This window comes from Rattus norvegicus, chromosome 5 (genome assembly GCF_021556685.1).
Source record: "Rattus norvegicus strain SHRSP/BbbUtx chromosome 5, alternate assembly SHRSP_T2T, whole genome shotgun sequence".
NCBI lineage: Eukaryota > Metazoa > Chordata > Mammalia > Rodentia > Muridae > Rattus > Rattus norvegicus.
Genome location: NC_141538.1, coordinates 164,570,412 through 164,597,694, shown reverse-complemented (window position 1 = coordinate 164,597,694; position 27,283 = coordinate 164,570,412). Strand labels below are relative to the sequence as shown.

General features: G+C 53.8%; 2 protein-coding genes and 1 pseudogene across 9 annotated transcripts; all 3 read left to right on the top strand.

The window, feature by feature from the left end:
• Positions 1 to 110: 110 nt before the first annotated feature.
• Positions 111 to 12,545, top strand: Agtrap (angiotensin II receptor-associated protein; the record flags this gene model as incomplete). The annotated part of the gene is given in 6 exon segments (NM_001007654.1): positions 111 to 178; positions 4,875 to 4,909; positions 6,866 to 6,971; positions 7,471 to 7,666; positions 8,763 to 10,425; positions 12,534 to 12,545. Coding segments are annotated over 5 exon segments (483 nt in total). The 5' UTR covers positions 111 to 151.
• Positions 12,546 to 13,570: 1,025 nt separating this feature from the next.
• Positions 13,571 to 23,031, top strand: C5h1orf167 (similar to human chromosome 1 open reading frame 167). Of its 7 annotated transcripts, none has more exon segments than NM_001444799.1 (10): positions 13,571 to 13,674; positions 14,899 to 15,096; positions 16,104 to 17,208; positions 17,322 to 17,365; positions 17,785 to 17,992; positions 18,392 to 18,525; positions 19,785 to 19,957; positions 20,383 to 20,569; positions 21,231 to 21,417; positions 22,141 to 23,031. In NM_001444799.1, coding segments are annotated over 8 exon segments (2,253 nt in total). In that variant the 5' UTR covers positions 13,571 to 13,674; positions 14,899 to 15,096; positions 16,104 to 16,161; the 3' UTR covers positions 22,414 to 23,031.
• Positions 23,032 to 26,666: 3,635 nt separating this feature from the next.
• On the top strand, positions 26,667 to 27,194 carry LOC103692509 (NHP2-like protein 1 pseudogene; annotated as a pseudogene). The gene has a single exon (XR_015621324.1). The product of XR_015621324.1 is annotated as an NHP2-like protein 1 pseudogene, transcript variant X2 (transcript).
• Positions 27,195 to 27,283: the final 89 nt, after the last annotated feature.

Sequence of the window (27,283 nt, the reverse complement as noted above, 5' to 3'; positions counted from 1 at the left end):
TAGCAACCGACTGCAGTCACGTGGCCGCGCGGATTGGCCTCACGCCGTTGGAACTGGCGCAACGCGACGGGCGGGGCCAGGAAGTTTGTTCCCGAGTTCGGAGCCCAGGAGTCCCCGTGGCCGTCGCTCAGGTGCCCTCCGCCGGGTCGGGATGGAGCTGCCTGCCGTGAACTTGAAGGTGGCCGCGCGGCCGGGTCGGGCGGGGGTCCAGGAACCTGGGGAACGGAGTCGGAGCCGAGGGGAAGGCGCAGAGCCCCGGGGAGGAGGCGGCGGACACCGAGAGGGACACCTGGGGACAGAGACGGACAGGGCCGCCCCTCCCGGATGGACCCAGGCTGGCACGGGTCCCGGACCGTCCGGGCCAGCGCTCCTGGTGTCCCCCACAGCAGGACAGGGACACCTCTCCTCCTGAGAGGTCAGTGCAGTCCGGGTGGACCCCTCTGGGTGCTGGCTGAAGTTAGGAGAAACTCGGTGTTCCCAAACAATTGCTTCTCCCTAATTTCCGCATGCAGCGTCTTTATTTCATAATTAAGAAGCAGGAACTGTAGAGGTTTCCTAAAAGCAAAAAACCCCAGAGGCTGTGCTGGGCTCCGGGTAGCAGGGCTGCCTACGATGTCTTCATTTCCTAAGTTCTTTTTCTCTCTCAGCCCTCCTCGTTTGCAACAGAGGTGCTGGCCACTTAGCTTTGGCAAGAGCGGTGTGAACCTGGAAGTAAACCGGCCATCTTGGTTTCTTGGCGCAAGTTTCTTGAAACCCTAAACCTTCTCTCAGGTGTTAAACCACTAAGCACCCTTTGGTGTCTGAGACGAAAGGGACAGAAGATATAGGTGGCATTGGAGCAGCTGAGTGATTGATTGCACGCGGGCTGGGCTGTGACTTGCTCTGGCCGGTTTCCCATTCCTAAGCTGCTGGCTAAGCAGCTGGAGGGAGATTGGAGTAAAGGAATGGGTTTGAGTGGATCCGTTTTCTAGGGACAGATTTATGGGCTACTGCAGGTCTGGGAGGCAGCCTTAGGGGTCAGGCTCTGCCTTATTCTGCTTGAGCCTACCCTCCAATAAGTATGAGGACAGCATGAGTCTCTATGGTAGAACATTTGAGTAGCCCACACCAGGACTGGGGTTCCATCCCAGTACCACACACTAACAAATAATACTAAAACAGAAGCAGGTGGGAAAAGAGCTGGTGTTTATGGGCTGATATGTCTTATTCATTTGAGTTAGGGTCTCGTGTGGTACTGGCTAGCCTCAAACTTATTATGCAGCTGAGGATGGCCTCAAACTTCTGGTCCTCCTGCCTCCACCTCTCCAGTGCCAGGATTGCACGGTACTGGCAATAAAACCCAGGGCTTCTTGCTGGATAAGGAAGCACTACCAACCAAGCCATATCCCCAGCCTGTGTTGCTTTTATTCATCTCAGTCCTACACTGAGAACACTGAAACTGCATTCTGTTGTTTTTGTTTGGGGGGGGGGGGTCTTGCTATCTAGCTCTGGCTGGCCTAGAACTCGCTATATACATCAGGCTGTCTTTGAATTGACAAGAGATCCTCTCGATTTTGCCTCCCGAGAGTGCTGGGATTAAAGGCACGCAGCACCACGCCTAGCCAGAGGAGCTATGCTCTTTCATCGGAGTGCAAACTTCAGCTTAGATCATCCAAGTAATAGCAGGTGCAATCGGGATTCGAACCCCCGAAGACCTAGCTCCCGTGCTTTGCATTTCGTGGTTATCAGTTGCTTAGGGCTAACTTTTGGTTTTCGTCGGCCTACATCAACATTTAGAACCTGATAGGCACAGTGTATCCACCACAAATGTGAGCTAGCAGGCAATGCAAAGACCAGGCCCCTAGGACTTGATTGACAAGCTCTGTGGATCTTGGCAGGGGCCAGTCAGAAGCAGGTCAGCACCGGGGGGTTGTGAAGTAGCAGGTAGGAAGGACTTTCAGTCACTTTTGGGCTTTGCGCTGATGACAGCGTTTTACTGTATGTCTCGGTATTGGGGACACGCTGAATTACTCACAAGCTGAAATTCAGAATGAGCCCGAGAGCTCTGTTGTGTTGCCTGCAAGATCTGCAAGAACCCCATGGAAGGCAGCTGGGACACCATGGCTGCCCGCCTCAGTCCACCCTCAGCCTTTTAAAAAGGATGCCCTGCTCTGCTCAGCACTTGGCCTGGGCTCTGTGAAAGAAGTGGGTCCCTGACTAGGCCTCACCTACCCATGCTTCTCTTTTTTTTTTGGTTCTTTTTTTCGGAGCTGGGGACCTGGGGACCGAACCCAGGGCCTTGCGCTTCCTAGGTAAGCGCTCTACCACTGAGCTAAATCCCCAGCCCTGTACCCATACTTCTCTTAAGCAGAAGCTTGTAGCAGCTCAGGTTGGAGGAGCCTTGTGAAGTCCTGGGAGGAGCAGTGGGGGCAGGGAGGAGGCAGCAATGAGGCCTGCTGTGTAGAGTGTCCTCCACACTGTCCTCCAGAGCCCAGGAGTCCCTGCTGTGCTGAAGAGCAGGTGGCAGTTTATGTCAGACTTGCCCAGGTTCGTGTGGGGAGCTAGGATCCATTCCATGGTTTGCCTCCAAAGTCTGTCAGATGACCAGGGCAGGACCTGCCTCTCTCCTGGGCTACCTGAGTAGCCCTTAAACTTAGCTGTCCTGGGGGCATCCTATCTTGTCTAATAGGTCACCAAATGTTTTCACAGGACACACTGGGATGTATTAAGTTGAGGTCAGGGACATCCCCAACCCCTCCTCCTTTGGGACTGGTAAACAAAGACTTGCTTTGTTTTCTCCTGGTAGGGTACCACATCCCAGGCAAGTTTTCTACCACCGAGCCATAGTCCATAGCCCGGAACAAAGGGTTAATTAATACTCAGGGCCCTTAGACTTCTGCTAACCCACCCTTTTCCAAGTTAAATTTCACTTCCCTCTGCCCTGCCTTTGACCTTAAAGATCCCGACTGGACAGAGTGCTGGTTTCGGGTGAGGTTTTAAGACCACAGAGTTAGTTATCTGTGTGACATTGAGGTTTCTTGACTTCTCCGCTGTGTCTTCTAGGGTGATGAGGGGCTTAAAAACCCAGACCAGATGTCGGGAAGTGGCAGTGTGTGAAGAGAGACAGGGATCTCTGTGAATTTGAAGCCAGCCTGGTCTAACAGAGGGAGTTCTAGGACAGTCGGGGCTGCACAGAGAAACTGTGTCTCAAAAGACTGAGACACGGGGGTTGGGGGAGGCAAGAAAACAGCCCTCAGGCCAGGAAATGGGTTTACCTTTGCAAACCCCTGAAACAAAGCCAGCCAGCCAGAAAGCCCAGAACAGGGCGGTTGATCAATGTGCATCTGAGCTGTTGTTTGGCTTTCTGACTGGACCTGGTGTGCTGAGCCTCTGTTCTACTCCAGGTTGCCCTGGAGGCAGTGTAGGTAGAAGGTTCCGTGGAATAGGGCTTTGACAGAATTACTGCAGAGAATGAGGTGGACCATCGTAGGGGACCAAGGGTGACAAGAACTGAAGCCCCTGCTTCCCCTGAAGCCAAGGTTCCCTTTCCATAGATGCTCCCTGAGTGATACACACGATCTCCACCACACAGAGAGGGGCCTGCATTTCCTGTCCAGCACTGCCCTGGCCTGTTGATCTTGTTTGGGAAAGAGAGTTCCGGGCTCTGGCTCTGCTCCCTTCCACCTGTGGCCTGGTCCTTCCCAGTTTCTCTTAGAGAAGCCTCAGACTCCTGCTTCCCTGAATAGGAGCTAGCAGGCCCCTGGCCACTGGCCCTCCCTACCACTGTGCTTTTCCAGGAAGGGTGGGCTGCTTGACTCTTGTTTTTCCCTGCTGCTTTCTTGGAAGTCGTATCACTGTATCACTGTATCCGAGGGCTGATTATATTCCCTGATAGGGAAACTGAGGTATGAGAGGCCTCGTCTACTTTTTCTTTTTCTTTCTGTTGTTTTGTTTTTGTTTGTTGGTTGGTTTGTTTGTTGTTGTTTGAGACTGGGTTTCTCTGTGTAACAGCCCTGGTTGTCCTGGAACTCACTTTATAGATCAGGCTGGCCTCAGACTCAGAGAGACCCATCTGCCTCTTCCTCCTGAGTGCTAGGATTAAAGGTGTATGCCATCATGCCCAGCCTGCGATGTGGTTTCTTTCTTTCTTTCTTTCTTTCTTTCTTTCTTTCTTTCTTTCTTTCTAAGATTTATTAAATTAATTTATATGAGTACGCTGCAGCTGTCTTCAGACACACCAGAAGGGGGTGCCTGATCCCATTATAGATGGTTGTGAGCCACCATGTGGTTGCTGGGAATTGAAGTCAGGACCTCCGGAAGAGCAGTCAGCGCTCTTAACCGCTGAGTCATCTCTCCAGCCCTGAGGAAAGTCTTGAACTCCTGATCTTCCTGCCTCCAAACCCCACTCACCCCCAGTGCTGAGATTACAGGTGTGCACAAATGTGCCTGACTTGAAGTTTATTCAACTCAGGGGTTGAACTCAGGGCTTCAAGCATGCCAGACAAGCATTCTACCAACCGAGTCCCAGCTCCACCCACCTCCTTGCTACCCACTCCCACCCTCTAGCCACTGTGGCTGCCTTGCAGTTGATCCATAGCTCTGGCTCCAGATCCTAAGAGCTCTCCCCTTGTTTGAGGCCCCTTCCATTTTCCCATTTAGAGAATGAATCCAGGGCTCACAGTCTGGGCTCCCTAGAAGAAACAGGGAGGGAGAGCGGTGCCTGCTGCTAGCCAGGCTCCTCTTTCGTTACCACAGACTCTTTACCGTTGCTGGAATTTAAGACACTTGTGAGATCCCTGTAGGTGCCAGGCGGGGGCCTTCTGTGTGTTCCAGTAGCATTGTACCACCTGTGACTGCGCTCGTAGACTTATCCAACCCCTGTCCTTGTACCACAGGTTATTCTCCTGGTTCACTGGCTGTTGACAACCTGGTAAGTGACTCTGAGTGTCTGGCCACATCCACATGTGTCCTGGCTGTGTGTTGTGTCACCTGGCGTCTTTGTCCACACTTCCCTGGGGTCAGTGTGTACGTGCTCCCCGGTCCAGTTAGCCTGATCAGGTCTCATTCTGCAGTGTTCCAGCCCATCACATTTAGGAGTCCCTTCTGCTTGGGCGGGGCTGGGTCTGCTTTCCGTTTGCACAGTGGGATAAGGATTGGCCCCTTGCTTACCAACCAAGTCCCTAAGTGAGGCTCCGGGACACTTCAGGAGTGTCCGCTAAAAACAAGTCAGAAAACCACTGAGATCACATGCAGGCTTAAGGGCAGTGCCCAGGCCAACAGCTAGCTGTGAGCGACGTAAACTGCGGAGGTGGGGTGTCACTTTCCCTGAAGCTCCACTTTGGTAACAGGATGAGCTCACACTTGCTTTCCCGAGACAGAAGGTAGGAGGACTGGAAAACATCGGCCTCTTAGCCTAATTGCTAATTCCAGTGATCCAGTCCCAGCCCTGGTGATGGTTGGGTCCCCAAGAAACCCAGACGAATCTCATCAGTATCCGCAGCCCCTCCCAGCTCTCCCTGCATCTCTCAGTACCTGTGGCCCCTCCCACCTCTCCCTGCAGTACCTGTGGCCCCTCCCACCTCTCCCTGCAGTACCTGTGACCCCTCCCACCTCTCCCTGCAGTACCTGTGGCCCCTCCCACCTCTCCCTGCAGTACCTGTGACCCCTCCCACCTCTCCCTGCAGTACCTGTGGCCCCTCCCACCTCTCCCTGCAGTACCTGTGACCCCTCCCACCTCTCCCTGCGGTACCTGTGACCCCTCCCACCTCTCCCTGCGGTACCTGTGACCCCTCCCACCTCTCCTTGCAGTACCTGTGGCCCCTCCCACCTCTCCCTGCAGTACCTGTGGCCCCTCCCACCTCTCCCTGCAGTACCTGTGGCCCCTCCCACCTCTCCCTGCATCTCTCAGTACCTGTGGTGTCTCCCAGCACTTCTCACTCCGCCTAAACCTCTCCCTACCCTAAACCTCTTCAGCTCAGCATCTGGGCTTCCCTTCCCGCAGCTTCTGATTCCTCTACAACTCAGCTGTTTTGGCTACCTGCGCTCTTGGTTCTGCTCTTGGCTCCTCTCCTGGACCTCTCTTTGTCTCTTTGCCCCCTCTCCCCTTTCCTCGCTTTCTCTTCCTCTGATGATCTCCTCCACACCTCTCATGGCCCTATTCAGTTTGCTGGCCATGCTCAGTCTGGACCCTTGCAGATGCCTCTGACTGTCTCTCCCGCACATCTACAATAAAACCTTCTTCTCAACCATACCTAGGAGCGGTGTGTCCTCGTGCTCCTTCATTGTGCAGCCTGTGACCTGGTTAGTCACTTAGGTCTGTGACTTGAGTCTATAAAATGAGGCTCACAACACCGCCTCCCCGCCAAGAGCAGCTGTGAGCTCTTGTATAGAATACCTACGCTATCAGTATAGAATGCCTACGCAGGGCAGAGCCAGGTCCCAGGAAGGGCCCTGTGTTAACTGTGACAAGCCGGCTCAACAAGCAGACTAGTAGGTGATGGCAGTTGATGGAGGTAATCTGAAAACTACAGCAGGGAGGGGCTCGGTCAGTCAGCATGGGAGCAGATCTCTCAGGCAACGCTTGAGCTCTAAGATGGCTGTGTGTTCAGGAAAACGGAACCTCAAGGGTGTAGCAGCCAGGAGCAAGGGTGGGGCTCTCGTGGGAACCCCATAGCGTACAGCAAAAAAAGGTATCTCATTCCAAACGGTGGAAAGGTTGGAGTGGAGGAGTCACATGGTCAGATTCACACACTGCTTGCTATTTCAAGAACTGCCTGCAGGGGGCAGGAGTGACACAGAAGACCTGTGGCTAAGACCCTGGAGCAGGGGAAGGAACTGGGAGGGGTGGGCAGCTCAAAGCGGTGACTGATAGTGTCTCTCTATGCAGGGGCTGCTTGGCGTTCTCAGGCTCCTATGCTTGGGGCAACTTCACTATCCTGGCCCTGGGTGTGTGGGCTGTGGCCCAGCGGGACTCTGTTGATGCCATTGGCATGGTGAGTTGGCGGTGGGGAGGTGGCTCCATCCGTGGGCCCCTCATCTGCCCCAGTCTTCTCTCTTCCTCACACCCCATCTTTTTCTGTTCTAAAGCCCTGCACACGGCAAGCCTAGCCAGGCCAGCTACACAGCGACCCACCTCTGCTGTTGTCCCCCCAAGACAGACATGGGGGGAGGTCACAGAACCCCAGTGTCTCCTTAGGAGAATTACAAAGGGGTTTGTTTCCCTTGTTTTCTTGCAGCGAGACCAGATGTTATGGGCTCCAAGGAAGTGTCCCTCTCAGAAATTCTGGAGATAGGCCCCTCATGATCTCAATGGCAGGAGATGGGGGTGGGGAATTATGGGGCAACAGGTTAGAGCCAGACTCTTGTGTCCATGCTCCTAGACCATGCAGGTGTCAGTCACAAGATGCCGGTCACCAGCCTGGTGTGTGTGAGGGAAACTTGGGGTCTGGTTGGGTGTCAGTGTCCGTGATCCTGTGATGGTGTTCCTTGCAGTTTCTTGGTGGCTTGGTTGCCACCATCTTCCTGGACATTATCTACATTAGCATCTTCTACTCAAGCGTTGCCGTTGGGGACACTGGCCGCTTCAGTGCCGGCATGGCCATCTTCAGCTTGCTGCTGAAGCCCTTCTCCTGCTGCCTCGTCTACCACATGCACCGGGAGCGAGGGGGTGAGCTCCCGCTCCGCTCGGGTAAGTCCCACTCCACCCCGCCTGCCCCCGGCCCAGCCACCAGTCTGGTGTGACTTCTTCCTGTTGTCAGGCAGACTTGGTGGCTCTCCCTCAGTCCAGAGTACAAGTGGAGGCGTGGAGTTGCTCAGCTCGCTGTGGCAGCAAGGAGCCTCTGCTGCGGGGCTGCAGATGGCTGTGGGGACAACTCCTTCCTCCTGTTTCCACCCAGCCCTGCCTCTGGAGGTGTGCGCTCCTGCCATGTGGGGCGTACCCTTTCTGAGCAGGCAGGCCAGGGAGCCCTGTGTACCAGCCTTCTAGACTCTGGCTCAGCCCACGCTGTCCTCTTTGGTGGCGGGCCAAGCCATTTTCCTGCCCTCTCTGATCCTGCTCTCCTGTGGGAGCTGGGTGTGGTCTCCAGGTGACCTGGGGATCCCATGAGAGAGTGCTGAGCCAGTGCTAGAGTGGCCTACGGCTGCCCATTCTGGTTTATCTCTGTGCTCACCTAGACCTGCCCGGGTGTGAAGGGATCAGACAGGAGAAGGAAGGTCCACTGCTCCTGGGACTTGTCCATGGTCTCAGGGCAAATATACAGAGGGAGAAATGTGAGAGACACAGGTGCCTTCTGTCCTGCCCTGTACTCTCAGCCCCAGCCTTCTGGGTACAGCAACTGTGTCAGGCCCTGCGGCTTCTAGAAATGGTGATTTATATGGGTCCTAGCGCCTGGCAGACAGCAGGAAGAAAGTCTGTGGGCTCAGGACTGACCCCCTCCTCAGGTACCTGAGCGTGTGCTTCCGGGGCAGATGTGACACAGTAGCCATTGACCACAGGAGCTGCTGTTTAGGTTGGACCCCAGTGTCATCTGCTTCATTCCACAGGGTCTTAAATCAGCCGGTCTCTCTGACCCTCGCATTTCTCTCATCTGCAGAGCCACCCATACCGATGCTAGGCTTGAGTGGACGCTGCTTGGTAAAGGCCTGGTGTCTGGGCTTCTGCCACTGCCCATTGTCCTTGGTATCATGATGCCAAACACTAGCCATGGCAGATGGTGGATCTGTCTGTGCTTAGCAGAAGGCCCCATGGTCTCATTTTCTCTATCCACTTGTTCCCTGTCCTCTAGATTTTTTCGGACCTTCTCAGGAACATAGTGCCTACCAGACAATTGACTCGTCAGACTCACCTGCAGACCCCCTTGCAAGCCTGGAGAACAAGGGCCAAGCTGCCCCCCGGGGGTACTGAAGCTGTCCCTGGCCGTCCTGGGGCCCAGCAGGATGCTTGTCACCTTCTTTACTGGACCTACAATGGGGTATCCTCCATTCCCTGCCACAGAGGTGGCCTGAGTCATGTGCCCTCGGAGGTCCCAGCTGAGAAGAGCCCAGTCCTAATTCTCCATGCTGCCCCTCCATTCAAGACACCTGTTAACCCCTGGGCTAGAACTGTGGTTGGTTTCTTCCCCTCCTCCCCATCACTATAACACACAACCGCCGAGCTGTGCAGAGTGTTCAGGGCCATCCAGGCCTTATGGGCCAATGATCACTGCCTCTCAGGCTACCCCAAGGTGACCCAGCCCTTCTGGAAGCTCTGTGAGCTTGTGGTCCTGCTCAGCCTGTTCTGCACAGGAGCCAAGTCCCTGTGCCTCTCAGTGCCTCATGACAGTGCCTGAGAACCCCAGGCCCAGATGCAGTAGGTCTGTCTGCAGAGGAGCCCTGACATTAAAATGCAGGGCCTCTGGGCCTGCACTAGGTTCCAGCCATGTTTGTGCTCCGAGCTGGGACCCACCCTGCCGTCTGGGTGTGACTTCGCCCTAGACTCAGTTGCAGGTGGAACATAGTTTCAGCCACCCATTATATCAGCCAAATGGGGTGGCAGAGGAAGTGCTGGTCGGTGTGGCATGTAGACAGACATCTATCCTCTGATTCTAAGTGACTAATTTCACTGCCTCTGATCCTGAACCATGAGGCAGGGCATGGGTGGCTTCCTCTAGCCTCTGCGTTCTGACCACAGTCGACTGCCTCCTGAGGTGCCAGCGCTCCCACTCTTACTCACCGGCAGACGTCTGGGGACAGATACTTGAAGACTTATGGGGAGCCGCAGGCTGAGGTGAGAGTCCTGAAAGCACTCTCTGCACACGAGACAGGCCGGGAGGCTGAGTGACAGCATCATTGGTGGGGTCACTGCGTCCATCTGCTGCGTCAAACACAATCCCATGCAATCAGCACCTAACCCAGACCTGGTTGGCATCCACACTGAGCCCAGTGTGAGCAGAGTGAGGAGCGGTAGCTGTGATTTGTTTAGGCTGAGTGCAGCACAGTGTAAACAAGAGCTGGGGCCCAGAGACTCAGAGGCTTAGAGGCTCAGCCGCAGGTAAAGGAGTCTACTACTGAGCGTCACGATGTGTGTTTGGTCCTTGGAACCGACTTGCGAAAGTTATCCTCTGACCTCCACACTCTTTGTCATGGTTTGAGGTTTTACACACACATACAAACACACCACAAACAGATAAATGTAAAAACAAACCCAGAATATTAAAAACGTGCCTGGTGGGTGGTTAATGCCAGCACTTGGGAGGCAGAGGCAGGTGAATCTCCGAGTTAAGGCCAGCCTGGCCTACAGAGCGAGTTCCAGGACAGCTGGGGCTGTTTCATAGCTCTGGGACACGTGTCAAGTTCAAGACTGCAGAGGCCTGAGGAGAAGGGAGCACGTGGCCTGAGGCAAAGAAGACAAGAAGCCCAAGATGTTTTCTCGTGTTTCTGGAAGGGTTCTTGTCGGAAGGAAGGCCTGGAGTATCAGTGCCTGTGTCTCTTGGATAGGCCATGGTTGCAGAGACTTAATAAGGTGAGGGAGGGCTTGGCCTACGTAGCTAAGACAGGTCACAGATCTTAGGGAAGGGTAGAGGAGGATCTCTGGAGAAGGTCCCAAAGGCAGACTAGAGCAGGGTGGGCTGGGCTTTCTCATTGGTCATCGGCTGTCCCACAGTAAGTGACAAACTTCCAGCTGACAGAGGAGAGGCCCTGGGGCGAGCAGAAGCATGGAGGAGCATCAGGTGCCAGAGTTGGTGGGTGAGGAGAAGAGACATGCCCTAGAGGCAGTAGTGGACTAGAGAAAGCCTAAGTGGAGGGGCAGCCGCCAGGAAGCCTGACCTGGAGCATTGGCCTGCATGTGGTTAGGAAGCCCGTGTGGCTGGAGCACTGGGTGTCAGAGTAGAAGAGCAGGTTGGGAGCCACCTTGAGCACTGGCTTCCACTGAGTGAGCTCAGGAGGATAGTTTGTGTTTGTGGGCTATGGGAATGTGACAGGCTATCAACTCCTGAACACACTTTGAAGGTAGGCCAGCAGGGTCTGCAGATGCGCTGAAGAGAGAAAAGCCAGCAATCACTAACAGCAGGATTGGGACTGGACCCTGTTGTTGTCACTGACTGGAGGGCGAAGAGAAGCACACAGGCTAGCCAGGCAAGGACCAGAAGGGCTGTGCTTGTGCAACGGGGCTCTTCAACCAACCAGCTGTTCTCATCGGCACCTGCCTTTGTGCCTGCCACAAGTCCCTGTGGTGATTTGGAAACAGGCTGGCTTTCAGGTTTTAGTCTAGAGTGTTGTTCTAGGGAAGTCTCTTACCTGATGTCTGCAGAGCTGAAGTCACTTGTCCAGTTTGCAAATCAGTTGCTTGTTCGTACGGAGTTGAGTCTTCCTGAGAAACTGCAACAGAGGCACTCAGTGTTCTTGTCTGCCGAACTGCTGGTCTGCTCCTACTCAGAGCTGTACTCAGTATCCAGAATAGCCCTGCAGGTCCAGCCCTCTCTGCAACCAGAGAACCTTGTTTTGAATCTCAAAGGTGGGCCAGTGAGATGGCCTGCCAAGGAAGGGCCCTGCCACCAAAATATGAGTTTGATCCCTGGGCCTCACACGGTGGAAGGAGAGAACCGACTCCTGCAAGTTGTCCTATGACCTCCATGTTTGTATATTGGCACACGCCCCCTCCACAAATAAATATAATTAAATCTTAAAGGTACCCTGAGACTTTTGTATAATAAACAACTGTTGTTTTTCAAATCTCACCATGTCTCAGTTTCCTGATCTGAAAAGTCTGGATAAGATGGGCTATTGAGATAGCTCAGGGGGTAAATGCCAAGTCAGATGACCTGTGTTTGATTCCAAGGACGTGTATAAGAAGAGGAGCTGCTCCTGAAAGCTATCTTCTCACCTCTGTATGAACGCCATGACACTTGGCACATGTATGTGTGTGTGGGCAAACACACACACAAGGTAAACATGTAAATTAAAGAGGATAAGAATCATGCACCACTCAGGGACTCGTAGTGAAGGTTGAGAATAGTGGGACCTCAATGGTCAATAAATGTTCAAGCTTGTTGTGTGTATTGCTGTGTGATTAATCACAAGGAAAAGGATGAGCAGCCTGCCCATTAGATACCTATCATTTATCAATCGTGTAAACATCCTGGGGCACCTTTATGCAATATCAGTAGGCTGGAAGTATCCTCTGAGGCTTTGTTCTGCGAAGCTCATATGTGAGCCAGAGACCATCTACAGAATCGATGGATGGTTCTAACCGTCCATCGTTATCTCTGAGACCGGATCTCAGAATCCCAGATCTGAACCTGGAGAGAAAGAGCTAAGCACTTTCCTGCCCCGGTGCCTTTGAAAATGGACTTCATTTTAATTCTTTACAGAATAGAATTGCCTATGATTCAGAATCTGAAAGGGAGTCAGTCTGTTGGAGGACTCTACACCCCCTCAACACACACAGTACCAGGGAATGTATGGTTCCCTAGCTTCCCAAAATGAAACAGATCTGGGGACATGGCAACTTGGACAGAGGAGCCTCAGACAAGAGAACCCATAGAGCTGGTCTCCGAGCTGGAATGTGCTTTACAGAGGCCTGGGGATTTTACAAGGTGGCAACCATTCTACAGATGACGAATACGGCTTAAAGCTGAAATTCAATGCAGCAGACTGAGGACAGGTAGCTTGCAAGACAGGTTTGAAGGACTCTCTCAGAAGACATAAGATTCAGTGCGGTTTACAAGCTGAGGCTGTAGAAAGGTGGCCGAAGGTTCCATCTACCAGGTTTAAGAAGATATTCGACAAGGTTTTTTTTTTTTTTTTTTTTTTTTTTTTTTTTTTTTTTTTTTTGGTTCTTTTTTTCGGAGCTGGGGACCGAACCCAGGGCCTTGCGCTTCCTAGGTAAGCGCTCTACCACTGAGCTAAATCCCCAGCCCCCCCCCTTTTTTTTTAATTTACTTGTTTTTGAGAGCTGGCTCACTATGTAGTGCTGGCCTGCCTGGAACTCACTTATGTAGATCAGGCTAGCCTGAAACTCAACACAGATCTGCCTGACTCTGCCTCCAGAGGGCTATCACACACTGGCTTGACACAGACTTCAAAGAAAGAGGTAGGAGGAAGGCTAGAAATCGAACTCAGTGGGAAACCACTTTTAAAAATGGGTGGGGGGTAGACTTGGGGTGTCACAGGTTTGGGATTTGGCTAAAGCCACCCACCAGCACAAACCTTGTGACTTGAGCCCAGGCTCTTTCGTCTTCCTACGGGTGTCACAAGAAAAGCACCCACGGCAGGGTGCACCACCGAACAACCCCGGCAAAGGCTTGAAATGTGGGAATTGTGTGAGGTTTGGAGGGAGGTGTGAACAGCCCAACATCAAAGTATGCAAGGAAAAGACTGGGTGATGTCCATCTACTTCTGGGGAGACCTGAGGCCTGGAGACCATAGACAATGGGGGTGGAGAGGGAGTCTGTCGGCTGGCACACGCCTTGTAACTGAGATGCAGATCCTGGGACTAAAACTCAGCAAAGACCAGTGAGGTTCAAGCATTCGGACCTACGCATGCGCAGACCTCTGCAACTTTTACTTGGGAACGCGCAAGGCACACTGGGGACGGGGGCGGAGCTAGGCGAGCACGCGCTTGTGTTTGAAATTCTTTAACCTCACACTTATCCTAAACGTTAGCGGTCCCCCAAACCTGATTGGTCAAAGGAAAGGTCCCAAGGAAGACTGAAGCATGTGAGAACAGGTCCTGAAAGGCAGGAAACTGGCCCCGGGTTCCATGGTGGGAAAAGGGAGGTCTAAGTGTCTTTATGTAGGCGTGGGCATGAGAGGGCTGGACTTAATTCGGGAGAGGCAAGGGAGACCGCCCATCCTTAAAAAAACAGCCTCTTCTCTGGGCTGAGCAACGGGCCGGGGGCCTTTCCAAGCCTCAATATTCTTTCTAGAACCAGTAAGCTCAATCTTAAGACTGACCGCGGTGCAGAATGCCTCTAATGGCTGAGCTGGTGTTTAGCAGTAGTTCAGTCACTCAACACGTGTTTAAGCCCCAGCCATGTGGCAGGCTATTCTGTACGTTGTATGCGTACGAAACCATCATATCTTCAGTAGACACAGTAATGGCACATGCCAGGTGGAGCTCATGCAGGGCACAGAGGGTAAGGGTGGGTAGCATGCTGCAACTGATGGTAGAAGCGCTTACTATGATGTTTGAGGCAGGACTTAAAGGCGGGAGGGAGGCAAAGAGGGAGGGAGTAAGGAAAGGAGGGAGGGAGAGAGAAAATAGTAAACTAAAAAGGCTGGTGTTGGAACTCAGTTTTTAGTGTGCTTATCTAGCACAAAGAAAGCACTGGGTTTGAACTCCAGCGCTGCACAAGGTAGGCATGGGGTCACAGCCTGTAATCCGAGAATTTGGGAAGTGGAGTTCAGTATCATCCTTGGCTATACATAGTGAGTTCAGGGACAGCCTGGTCTACATAGAGAATCTCTCAAAACAGAAAAGAGACTGGAGAGATATAACTCAGTGTTTAGGAGCACTCTGTTGCCCCTAACCCAGGCCCCAGGTTTGGTTCCCAGCTCCTGCAGGCCGGCTCATAACCATCTGTAACTCCAGTTTCTAGGGATCTGATATCCTTAGGTGGTCATGGTGGTGCATGCCTTTAATCCAAGCACTTGGGGGGCAGTGGTGGGTAAACTTTTATGAGTTTGAGGCAAGCCTGGTCTACATAGTGAGTTCCAGGACGACGAGGGTCACATTGTCATTGCCTCAAAAAACCAAAACAAACAGAAAAAGAGAAGAAAATATTACAACAGAAAGGGGAAAAGCTATGTGGGGCAGTGAGCAGAGACCCCCCAAGAGGCCCATGCAGAGAGGAACTGTGTCCAGAATAGCTGAGGATGTGACCCAAGGGTGTTAGAGGGAACAGGGCCCTGTAGCCAAGTCATCTTGTTCTTTCTCCACAGAGAGTGCCCTTTCTCTGTTCCTATGCTGAAAATCTAAGCCAGGGCCTCAGGTGTGCAGGTCAGTGCTACACCCTGAGCTACACCTCAGCCCAACCCATCTAACTGAATGCACAGATGTTCCAAAACCCATGGAACCAAGACCTGTCACTGGATATAAGGAAAATGTACCCCCAAAGACTGTGGCTGTTCTGAGGCCAGGTAAGAAGCTCGCTGAGCCTGGTTAGGCTGTGGCCGCGGGTCCTCTCCAGTCAGCCACCTAGCACCTTTGTATCTCTAGAGGTTTGCTTCCTTACTTAGGCTGGCTTGATTGGTATAGCATCAACCACCCCAAGGGGGAGCTCTTTAGAAGGATGGAAACGTGGGACCTCAGGAGGGAGAGGTGCCAAAGGGAAGGGTCTTGGGAGGGCACCTACCTCTGAAGGGTGGAGTTCCTGTAGAATAGGGGCCTTAGGAATGTAAGTCTCTGGGCCGGAGTCTCTGGAGGGTGAGCTTCTAGGAGTGAAGGTTCTCAGGCTACAGGAAGGCTCCAGAGGGGCTGGAGAGAGGGCTCCGAGGTTAAGAGAACTGGCTCCTCTTCCAAAGGATCCAGGTTCAACTTCCCAACAACCACATGGCAGCTCACACAGTTCCAGGGGTCCTGACACTCTCACACAGACATTCATGTAAGCAAAACACCAATGCCCATAAAATTAAAATTTAAAAAAAAAAAGGCTACCGAGCTGGTCCAGCTGAGGGTACAGAGAGCCCAAGAACAAATTCAGAGTCTGATTCTTATGCCTGGAACAGTTGGGGTCACCGGAGGGCAGCCAGAGGGTGATGTTAAAAGGTAAGAATGTTCTGAGACCACTGGGCAGATTGTAAGCTGGTCACTCCCTCTGTCCTTCATCTTAACCGGTTACCCCCATTTCCACAACCCTCTATGCACCTTGGTCCTACCTACAGATAACCCTCTCGCAGCCTCCCCTCTCTCCCCTCCCCTTCCATTTTCCACATAGCCAGGTGTCAAGTCAAACCTTGTCACTGCCTGGCTCCAAGGCTCTGGGGTCTGCATATTGTCCCCTCAGGCTCGTAGAGCTGAAGTCCTGACTCCTCCTACCGAGAGTCCTGCCACTCCTCAGCTCTGGGGCCAGGATACCCGCTTGTCTTACCTGAGAAGATATCACCGGGTTCGTGCCCCAGGGTGTGGCTGTCTCTGTTCCTTATAGAGCTGAAGAGACCCTGAAGAAACCTGGACATCAGCCTGGGATTGGAGGAGGCCAGAGGATGCCCATGGGCCAGGTCACCACACACTCCCAAGACTCAGTGCTATGCCAGAAGCCCTACCAAGTCCAAAGTAACCTAGCCAGCCCACGTCCCCGCCTGGCCCTTGCCCTGAAGGACACTGCTGGCCGACTAGGTGACACAGGGCTCTGGCAACAGAGTAATCTACAGCTGCCAACAGGGAGGTCCCAGGGGAGGACCCGAGAGCCTTCTGTACAGCAGAGTAACCTGTGCTTCCGAGGGACCACTAGCCCTCATCTGCAAAACAGCTGCCTGCCACCAACTGGCCCATCCTCCCACCAGAAGCAGACACTCCAGGTCGCAGACACCTTCTTGAGTCTCCCTGGGGGCTTGGCACCTCTTGATGGGTGCACATGGCCTGGTCCCAGGTCCTGGTGTGGCTCAGGGAGCTGGGCCCCCAGGCTTGTGGGGGAACCTCTCACCTTGGAGGATCTGTCTATCTCTGCCCACAGTCAGTCTCAGGCTTCATCCCCTTCCTCCTGCAGTACTGCCGACTGGCTGCTGGACTCCATCCAACACCTAGAACCTGAGGCCACCAGTTTAGGGAACCAGATATCCTGGGAGCACCCAGGCCTTACCCAGAGTGGACCCCACACCCGTGGTAACCAGTCAACTCCTGCCCAACCTTGGCCCAGCCACTCTAGGGAATGTATAAGCTTCCTGGAGACTCTGGGGGTCCAAGCTAGACTCTCTGAGTCCCCTATATATAAGCCCCTGTCACGTGAGACCACTCTGGGAACACTGGCTGGGGTTCTCTCTGACTCAGACCAGGAGGTTCTACCTACTCGGCACCTTGGGACAAGAGAGAGGGGTCCCAGAGGCTTTCTATGTAACAAGAGGCACAGAGGGCACTTCAGTGTCACCCTTGAGGCGGGCAGCAAAGAGACCAGACTTGAATCTACAAGGGTCTTCAGTGTCCAGCCTGGCAAGGCAGGAAGAGAGAAGACCCCACAGGGACAAACAGGCAGGGATGGGGAGAGGACGGCCTCCTGCCTGTCAAATACAGCCCCGGCTCACAGCACTCTGCAGGTACAGGCCTAGGGAGGCTGTGGGGCGGGACACTCCCAGAAGATGGGCTTGGCTGAAGTTGTCACTCCTACTCCTTGGCCTGAGAACTGTCGTGGTGGCTTTTGTTTCTGTAGGATAAGGCTCAAAGCACTGTGACCCTGGACTCCCAGGCTGCTTGGTGAGGCCCTGCTGTGTGGGAGTTGGGGTAGAGTGGGGCCACTTAAGCGTCTAACCCATCTGCCTGTATCATAGGGACTTGATGAAATTAGACCTCTGATGGCAGAGCCTTGGCAGGATTTCAAGGGGATAGAACTGTCTTCACACTGTCCCTCATGGGTAGTCAGGGGCCTCCAGGGCCCAAGAACTATGAGTTTGGATCACCGGGAACTGTACACATCAGTGTAGTGGGGAAATTATCCTCTCTGTGGGAGCCTTTTGCCCTCCGGGAGTCCAGGGCATCTACAAGAGAGTTCTTTGGGTTTTCTGCTATGGAAGGGTGCATCACCTTCATGATTACTGGGAAAGTTACAAGAATGGCGTTCTGGGGGAGCTGAGCATTGGGCCTAGCCCCCTCATCAGTACTGTTTTTGTCCCCAGCTGGAAGCTGCTGTCCAAAAGTTTCAGAGTCTGGAGGTACTTGTCACAGAGACTCCAGGCAGTGGCTAAGGCCACAGCTATGAGACATAGGCAGCTGATTGGAGAGAGCCCCAGAGAACTGCGTTGGGCCCCATGGCTCCAGGAGACCCGGCTGGAGGCAGCTTGGGGTCAGCATGTGAAGGCTCTTCTAGCCTGGAGCTTCCGAGAGGTCTGGGTTCTCCAGGTTGTGGTTTGGGTGGAATGACATGGCTCTGGTATGTCTGAGGAGACCACTTCTACTGAGAGGGGGTGCCTGCTGGGCCCAGGTTGATCTCTCCAACCCCTTGTCTGCTAGTTTTTGTTGGATATTTGCCAGCTTGGGCTGAGAGGATGTGTGGGTCTTCCTCCCTGGGTACTGGGTAAGGGAGGGTGGAAGGTTTGGCTCCAACGGAACTCTCTCTTGGGATTCTTTCATTCATTCATTCCCAAGGAAATGGGGTGGCCTTGTGGTTCTGGCCAGAACTTTGGTATACAGTTGTGACTCCCAGCTGCCCCTCCCTGTTGCTCTCTTGGGAGCCTCATTCCAAGCCTCAGCCACCATCCTTTTGCCCCTTGTCTTTTGACCCAGTGGAGATGTGTCACTTTGCAGCAGAAACTGGAGCAAGCTCATACCCAGGCTGCGCCAACATTCCTTGCTCCTAGGGGGAGCCTTTCCTTGGAAAGAAAAGCAGCCACAGATCTTGCCTGGAGATGCAGGGACAAGTAAGGGACAGTAAGCTTGGACACCAAAACTGGGCAATGTGGCCTTAGGCAGCTGGTAGCCTGCTTCCCCCCACCCACTGCCCTCTGCCCTGCTGCTGCCTCTGCCCCTGCCTACCAGCACCTAGAACCAGGATGAGGACAAAAGGTTGGACAAAAACACACCAGTCATGACACCATGACACCATTTATAATTATATAAAAAAAGGACAGTCTAGGCCTGCCTAAACCGTCGAGTTACCAGCCAATATAATGCTGTTTTATTTATTTATGTTTTATACTTATTTATGTGTGTGTACTTGGATGGTTGTACGTACACCACGCGCATGCAGGTTCCCAGAGAGTCCAGAAGAAGGCAGTGGATCCCAGGGGAGGGAAGTTACAGGTGGTTTGTGCGCTTCACAGATGTGAGCGCCGGTAACCGAACCTGGGTCCTCCACCAGAGCAGCCAGTGTTCTTAACCACTGAGCCATCCTTCCCGCTCCTATACGCCTGTGGGCTTTTAAATTCCACACCCTCATGTCGATTGCTCGCCCCAACAGTAACTTTTAATGCTGGCAGTGACCTAACGACCTAGACACGGTGAGTGACTTGAGGGATGACATGAGGGATGACCCAAACCTTCATGACCTGTAGGATCATGGAGGGACTTGGGTACCACACGAAGGAAACAGAGTGTGCAGAGGCCTCAGCAGGAGCCTAATGACCCCAGGAGCCAGTGTAAAAGTAAAAGTTCACAGTCCCGGCTACTCAGGAGGTGGAGGCAGGGGGATTGAGTGGATCCAGGAATTCAAGGTCATCTTAGGCAAGCTAGGAAGACCAAATACATTAAGGAGAAAAACCGGTCCGAGATGAGAGGAAAAGGTGTTTGGGGTCAGGTCCCACCTACCCTGGGGGGCCATGGGGAGGAGCTGAGTTTTTAGGAACAGAGGAGACGCCCCAGGAGGCTGAGCAGGTGCTTAACCCGATTGGACTCAAGAAGAAAGGTGCCAGTGGTCGCTGAGTCAGAACCAGCAGAATGAGTGGGGCAAGGGTGGGTGTGGGAGGCAAGACGGGAGGATGCCGGGGTCCTCCAGGCACTCAGGGATGACATTTGAGGCCTGAGAAGACAGGCATCATGCTCAGTCTCTCACAGCCTTCCACCTTATAGATGAGAAATGGAGGCTCAGAAAGGTGAAGGCTGGGGCTCTCCAAGTGTGAGCGTGTCAGGGGCAGGTGGCCGCCGCTGCTGCTGCCAAGGGCCGTTCCCCTCCACGCTGTAGGTGCTTTAGGGCCTGGCTACGGTTTGTGCAAAGAGGGGCCCAGTGCAGAAGACATCTGGCCCACCGAAGAGTGAGGACCTTAAGGGTATGCCTGGGACGGTGGGTGGAGATGAAGCTCCAGGGCTCAGATGTGACGGAGGTGACTCAGTTGGCCCTCTACTGGCAGAAGGCAGGTGAGCCTGTGGCAAAACTTCCCTCCAACCAGAGCCCCCATCAGCTAAGAGAGGACTTTGCTGAGCTGGGCCTTTTATGGGTGGGAGGAACCTTGCTAGTACCAGAGGTCTGGGAGGAGTTCCCGGAGGGAGCAAACCTTGGCTAGGCTGTATCCCTGTCTCCATGTAAGCTGTTCTGGGTAGGGGATTATTCTGGCTTAACCCTGAGTCATCCATCACACATTCTGCCTGGAAAGCCTCTGTTGTGTGGTAAGACACATACAGCCTCTTCCTCAGCTGGGGAAGGTGGGGTCTTGAGGCAACCTTGCGGGGAGCTGTGGAGGACACAGGAAGGCAGTGCCCATGATGGGGAGGCCCAGGAGTCCTTAGGCTGCAGCCGTATGTTTGTGACAAGGAACTTAACCACCTCCTGCCTTCTTCCCCAGGGAACGAGGTTCTCAGCAGCTTAGTCCCAGGAACTTCCATGGTCCCTGGCCTGGAGACAGAGGCCCAGGTCCAACAGCCATACAAGGGGCCAGATCTGTGCTCCCTGTGGGAAATGTGCCAGAAGTTGGCCCTGTACCGGGCCCTGCTGCTCTGGAGGACACGACTCTACCAGCACCAGCAAGCTGTGTAAGCGTCCGGAAGCTGATGACCCAGGGTCAGCCGGGGGCATGGTGGGTACATAATCCGAGTCCTTTAGAGCCCGCTCAGCATTCCTTAGCCTTCCCATGACCTTGACGGGAGGCCTGATACGATACATTGTGTGGCTAGCAGTTATCAGGCCCTGGGAGGTGGCCGTGGGACCCTGAGACAGTGACCAACCAGAAAGCTTCTGGGACCACTTTCTCCCAGCCGCCTTCACAAGGACTCTGAGACCCAGCTGATTGTGGGCTCTGAGGAGGCTGGGGTCATCAGAGGTCAGCTTCTAAAGTAGGCTGTCTTGGAGAATAAGCCAGTAGTTTGCGGGTTAAGAATCCCGTTCTAGCAAGCATAGTGGCCCATAGTTCAGGATGGCTACACACTCTTGGCAATCCTCCTGCCTCAGCTTCCTGAGTGGAGGGCAGAGTGGCTCGCCTGTGTCTTTCGTGGGGCTGAGCATCAGGTCCTCAGACTCATCCACACTAAGCAAGTGTCCACCACTGAGCTATAGATGGCATCGTTATTTCCTGAAGCTCCGAACGATCCCTTGGTTTACACTGGCTACAGTCAGCCAGCTGGGCTCTCTCACAGCAGGCCTGTCACCATCGTGGGTGCTATGAATCCCAGGGACTCACCCAGCTCCCTCCCCCAGCTCCTCCTTTCAGGGCATGCAGAAGCGGGTTCTGCAGCACATCCTGAGCCAGTGGCACTTGAGGGTCTGGGGTCCAGACCCTCCCTCAAGCGACATGAAGGCCAGGTTACCCCTGGAGGCACAGGGCAGTAGCCCAAGATGGGAGGCCTGGCTGGACTGCAGAACTTCAGGAGGGGCGCTGGAGAAGGTGAGGGGCTGGAGTGGGGTGGAGGTGAGAGATGCAGGATTCGTCTCTCCTCCCTACTTCCTAGGGCCCTCACCCTCCTGGAGACCTTCCTGGTGGGGATCCTAGGAACATTCAGGTGGTGGAGCAGGAACTATGCCCAGGAAGGGTGAACCCCATTGTCCATTGTGTAGTGGAGTCCTTGCCTCTTGACAGTTCCTCTGACCCATCACTTGGTCTTCCCAGCAGCAGCCCCGTGGAGCCCGCATATTCAGGGGGCTCCCTGCTCACAGCCCAGTCAGCATGGCCCCCAGAATCTCATGCTCTTTCCTGCTGTGAGGGGTGGGAGCAGGGCAAGGCACTCTGCCTCTGCTGTGTCTGTTTCTCTCCGGAAGCTCTCATAGGGCAGAGCTTGAGAGGGGACTGCCTACATCCCTTTGCTTTGTGTCTCTGGCTGTGTGATTTGGGGCAAGTTAACTAACTTCTCCATGCCTCTGCTTTCCTATCTGTAAAATGGATTACAGCACCAACCCCAATGGCTGAGCTCTGGGCATTGGAGGTTGAGGGGCCTTTTATAGTCCTGTCACCTGCCATTGTGTCCTTTGGAAGGGCCCCAGACCCCTCTATTCTGTTCATCAGAGCCGGGAAAAGATCCATCCAAGCCATACCTGTTGCTGAGGGAGGGAAGGAAGAGGTGAAACTGGGCCAATGGCTGTGCTCAGAGTGGATATTTCTCTTCTTCCCTAGCGCTCTCCTCAGCTGGAGCCACTGGACTGCAGCTCAAGGAGCCTGGGAAGACCTAGTTGCTCACTGAGCCTGGATCAGAGCGTCGGGGCTGTGATGGGTCTGTGCAGGCAGCGACTGATGCACTCGTGGACAGTGCAGGAGAGTCCAGGAGCGAGGCCAGGGACTGGTGCGAGTGGCCCTGAGCCACCAGCTCTCCTGCTGACAGAGGGAGCCAAGGACTGGGCGGGGACACCTGGGAGAGGAGAAGGCCAGGGCCCCTTAGTGACACTCTGAGTTCCAGACCCATCTCAGAGCCCAGGATTGGATCATGGAGGGTACACCCAGGAGCGGGTCTCTGCTTTCTCATCTTCCGCTGTGTGGATCTTGAACAAGCCACTTAAGCACTCTCAGTCCGTGCTAGGCCATTGTAAACCAGGAATAAGACTGTGCTCTCTTTACAAATGCCTGTGGGGATCCTGTCAGACAGTCCACAGCAAACTCTGGGCCGGAGCATCAGCACCTCCCTCCTCTTCGCCTGTCACCTTTGCCTTGCCTGGCCTCCAGATGTTGCTGGCCTAAGCTCTAAGGTCAAGGAAGACAGAGTCCTGGTGCTCTCAGGGCCATGATGTCAATAGGCTTGCGGAGCAAGCAGCCTGGGAGAGGAGCCTGTGTGGGAAAAGAAGGGGTTGAACCCCCCTAGCTTCCCAGATTCCTAATGCTTTGTCCTCAGTTTGACCCCAGCCAAGTTGCAGTCACATCTCCAGGAGGCGCCCACCCCTTCCTGAGCAACAAATAACACCAACATTTTCTGTAACTAATTAACTTCAGTTCTGGGGATAGAATCCAGCGCTCCGGTCTACCACCGAGCCACACTACAGCCCCTATTACAGTTTTGTCTTAATAATTAGTTAATTAGTGGGTTGTGTGTGTGCTGCAGCTCTTGTGTGGAAGTCAGTTCTCTCTATCACGTGCATGACTCCAGGGGACTAAACTCAGCTTGCCAGGCTATACTTTTAAACCACAGACCTTTAGCATCTCATGGTGTCAATGGAGCAAGAGGGAGTCAGATGGCTTAGGGGACCCCTCTGTCTCTCTCTCTCCCAACGGACTGCCCAGTGAGGGGGTCACCTAGGGCTGGAGCTACATCTGAAAGCTCTGTGGGGGGCTAGGCACCCACTTCTAAGTTCCTTTGTGAGGGTCCTGGTAAGTCTCACCACAGAGCGTCTGCAGAACCCACTTATTCAAGGTGAGTGACTGAAGAGGTGGTAGAGCATGTCCAATCAGAAGCTCCTCTCTCTGTCTCTCTCTCTCTGTCTCTCTCTATCTCTCTCTCTCTCTGTCTCTCTATCTCTCTCTGTCTCTCTCTGTGTCTCTGTCTCTGTCTCTCTCTCTCTCTCTCTCTCTCTCTCTCTCTCTCCCCCCACCAGAAGAGGACATGAGATCCCAGTGTTGGCTGTGAGGTACCATGTAGTTGCTGAGATTTGAACTCAGGACCTGTGGAAGAGCACACAGTGCTCTTAACCACTGAGCCATCTCTCCAGCCCAAAGCTCCTGTCTCTTTACAACCTAATCCTGTATTTTTACTTATTGAATCATCTTGCTGGTTCGTTGGCAGCCATCTTCAATGTCCTGTACGCCCACCGGTCGCAGCAATGAGCTGTTAGGCAGGTTTGACCGTCTTAGGCAGCTGGTGTCCTGCCCACTGGAGACAGCTGCTTCTCCAGCCCCATACTTGCCTGTTAGGGATGAACGGCAAATCTTCTGGTTTTAAAAGGGAGATCTGGGAGCTAGAGAGATGGCTCAGGGGTCTCTTGTGGCCTCCTCCAGTTTGTTGTGCAGCTGACAGAGGGTAACTTTGAACCCTCGATCCTCCTACACCCACCTTTCACGTGCTGGGATTATAGGTCCTGGGACACCAGGCCTGGATTGTGCAATGCTGGTGATCGAAGCCAAGCCTTTATACACAGGAGGCAAAGCAAGTGCTTTTGTAACAGAGCTATATACCCAGCCCCTAGATTTTCAAAACTCTGAATTCCTCTAATGTCTAAGCACTGTCAAAATCTTCAACAAAACATCTGGGGATGCCATCCGCTGGGGAGTGTGGGTTTAGCGAGGGCCGCATTCTGCGTTCAGTCCCCAGCACCAAGAAAAACAAAACAAAACAGAGTCTCGGCTCCCTGAATACAGTACCTGGTGGCCAAGAGCGTTTTAGCCAGGCAGATAGAGTGTAGGGCAAAGGGCAGGCTGAGCAGGGTACAGGGAAGAGGCTGGGGGGGTCCCCAGTGGCTCTCCGTCTCTCTGGCCCCAGGGCAGCAGTTTCTCCATAAACAGTACCAGAAGTGGGGGCAAGTCCGCGTCCAGGTTCTTCAGCAGGTTGTGTCTAGGGACTGGCAGCAGGCTGTAGCTGAGATGACTTCAGAGGTAGGGCCTTGAGGGATAGGAGGGGTCTGCTTGTCACCCGGGAAAGGCAGGGAGCCCAGGGCATGAAGAGCTCTGGGGATTCTGACTAGAGGAGGTGAGGTGGAGACCTGAGCTAGAGGCAGTGGTCAGCAGCCTCTGGTCACTTTTCAGGTTGGTAACAAGCCTCACAGTTCACCTCCTGAGCAGGCCAGGCCTGTGACCTCCACAGGCCAGTGAAGGTGACAGAGGTAGGTGTTTCCTTTAGCTGTGAGGAGGTCCAGGCCCTCAGTCCTCTTAAAGTGGCCAGAGTGGGGTGAAATCTATAGCTCAGGCTGGCCTCCCACTCCCTGTGGTTAGCCAAGGATAGCTTGATCTTCCTGCCTCTATATAAGGTATGCTGGGCAGATGCTGCCATGCCCAGTTTATTTGGCGCTAGGGATTGGAACCCAGACTTTGTGCTAGGGATTGAACTGCAGGCTTTGTGCATGTGAGGAAAGCACTTTACCAACTGAGTTAGATTCCCAGCCTTGCAAGATCTTCAAGCCTGGGCTAGCCTCAGAAACCCCCCTACTTCAGTGCTGGGATCACAAACACATCTGCAGGGGTTGTTTTGAATAAACACACACACACACACACACACACACACACACACACACACACACAGACCCCACGGTCATTTCCAGTCCCGGTGGGACCGTGTGAAGGACACAGGAGTGTCCGAGGACCAGCATAAAGACTTCCAGGACAGCCTGAGAAGAGACCTGGGGGCCATGCCTGATAGCTCACAGGAGACCTGCAGAGCAGGGACCCTGGCGCGGGACCAGCTTGTGGCCTTTGTCCTGGGCTGGAGAAGCTCTGTGCAGCAGAGTGGAGTTGTCAGGCAGCTGGAGGACCCAGGCCCAACAGGCTTTCATGGTGTGGTGTGTCACCCTAGGGCAGTGCCATGAGGCCCAGCAACAGGCAGGAAGGAGAGCTCAAGTCTTGACCTTGGTCCAGGTGGCCCTGCGCTGGACCCTGCGGATGTCCCAGTCTTGCCTAAGCGGGGTCCACCAAGCTCATGCTGCCTAGCAACTGACAACCAGGTGAGTGCCTGAGGCCGGAGGGCAACCAGCTTAGGTTTTTGGTAATGGCCGTTGAGTGGCCGAGTGGTGCCTGAGTGTCTGGCTGTCAGGAGGAGAGAGAGACATCCTGATGTTTGGAGCGGATCCCCATTCTGTCACTTTCTAGTGTGACCCATCCTTGGAAAAGCTCCTGACTTTAACCACCTTGCCTTGGGGCCTGGGCAAGTGTGCGCGTGCACCCAACAGGAGGGGTGGGCAACACTCTGGCATTTGACAGGGGAGAGGACAGAATGTAGCTGTTAGGGCTGCCCTCTCTGTCTCTTGAAACAGGACAGTTGCCTCTGCTGCGTGATATTTTACCCCTTTCTGGTCCTTCTCAAGCGTGTTTGGTGAGGTATCCAGACTAGGGATGGGAGGGCCAGGACTGAGCATTTGTTTTTTTGCAGAGTCCTTGAATACTAGCTCTTATAGGATCCTCCCTTGTCTCTAGGGTCCCAGAGGTCTGGATGCAGTTAGCGGCCCAGGCTTATGCCCAACAAGCTGATATCGCCCAATGCCGGAGGAGTCTTCAGCGTTTCCTTAGGATCCACAGGGTTCAGTCGAAGTCAATTCTGTTAAAACAGAAGCTGGAGCCACAGACTCAGGCACAGGGCATGGATTTCTGGCACTGGCTTGGGCTGGCCAGCAGAGGGCACCTGCTGCTACTGATGGACATCCCAAACCTTTGGAGGCAGGTGAGTTGGGTGTGTGTGTGTGTGTGTGTGTGTGTGTGTGTGTGTGTGTGTGTGTGTGTTGTATATGCGTGTGTTTATTGAGGGAGTCAACTTTCCCAGTCTTAGAATCACTTGGTTTCTGCCATCAATGGCATCGTGATCGTGGCTAGACATTTCTCCAGGGGCAAACAGACCTACAGACACCACACAACCCCGTTCATGGTGGCCAACAACATGGTGGAGGCAGGGCCCGTTAGCAGACCTCTTGAGTGACAGCCCTGTGCAGGTCTCTACCTTCTAAGGAGATAGACACTGTTTACAAGTGTCTGTGGCTGGCTCCTGATTGCCGCTCCTCTGTCTGAGGTGGGCTGTTATGGAGTCGTGGCGAGGCCGGCGCGTCCGCAGTCACGACGCGGAGGCTGATGTGGATCCGAAGGCCTATCCCCTCGCTGATGCCCACCTCGCCAAGAAGCTGCTGGACCTTGTTCGGCAGTGGTGTAACCGCAAGCAGCTTCGGAAAGGAGCCGATGAAGCCACCAAACCTCAACAGAGGCATCTCTGAGTTCACTGTGATGGCAGCAGGTGCTGAGCCCCTGGAGATCCTCCTGCACCTCCCTCTGCTGTGTGAAGACAAGAATGTCCCCTACGTGTATCTGTGGGCTCCGAGCAGGCTGTGGAGCCTCCAGGCCGGTCAGCGCCTGCTCCGTTACCATCAAAGAAGGCTCTCAACTGAAGTGGCGGATCCAGTCCATTCAGTGGTTTATGGAAAGGCTCCTGGTGTAGGCTGTGGGCCTCTGCCCTTTCCTGTCTCCTCCCACCCTGTGTTTGTCTGTTAGTGTGTACTGTTTTCACCCAGTTTCTATCGTATTGAATTACATCTGGTTTTTGTATTTTTATTTTATCTCTGTCTTAATGGGGCTGTTTTTCACCATCTTCTCACCCTCTTCGACCGTTTTTTACTCCTCTTTTAAAAACCAAAGTGAGTGATAG

Coding starts and splice junctions, on each gene's coding strand:
- C5h1orf167 (XM_087659997.1), top strand. CDS start 16,162: ATGCCCATGGGCCAGGTCACCACACACTCCCAAGACTCAGTGCTATGC. Junction 17,993..18,391: donor TAGCCTGGAGCTTCCGAGAG/GTCTGGGTTCTC, acceptor CTTTTGACCCAG/TGGAGATGTGTCACTTTGCA. Junction 18,526..19,784: donor GCCTGGAGATGCAGGGACAA/GTAAGGGACAGT, acceptor TCCACGCTGTAG/GTGCTTTAGGGCCTGGCTAC.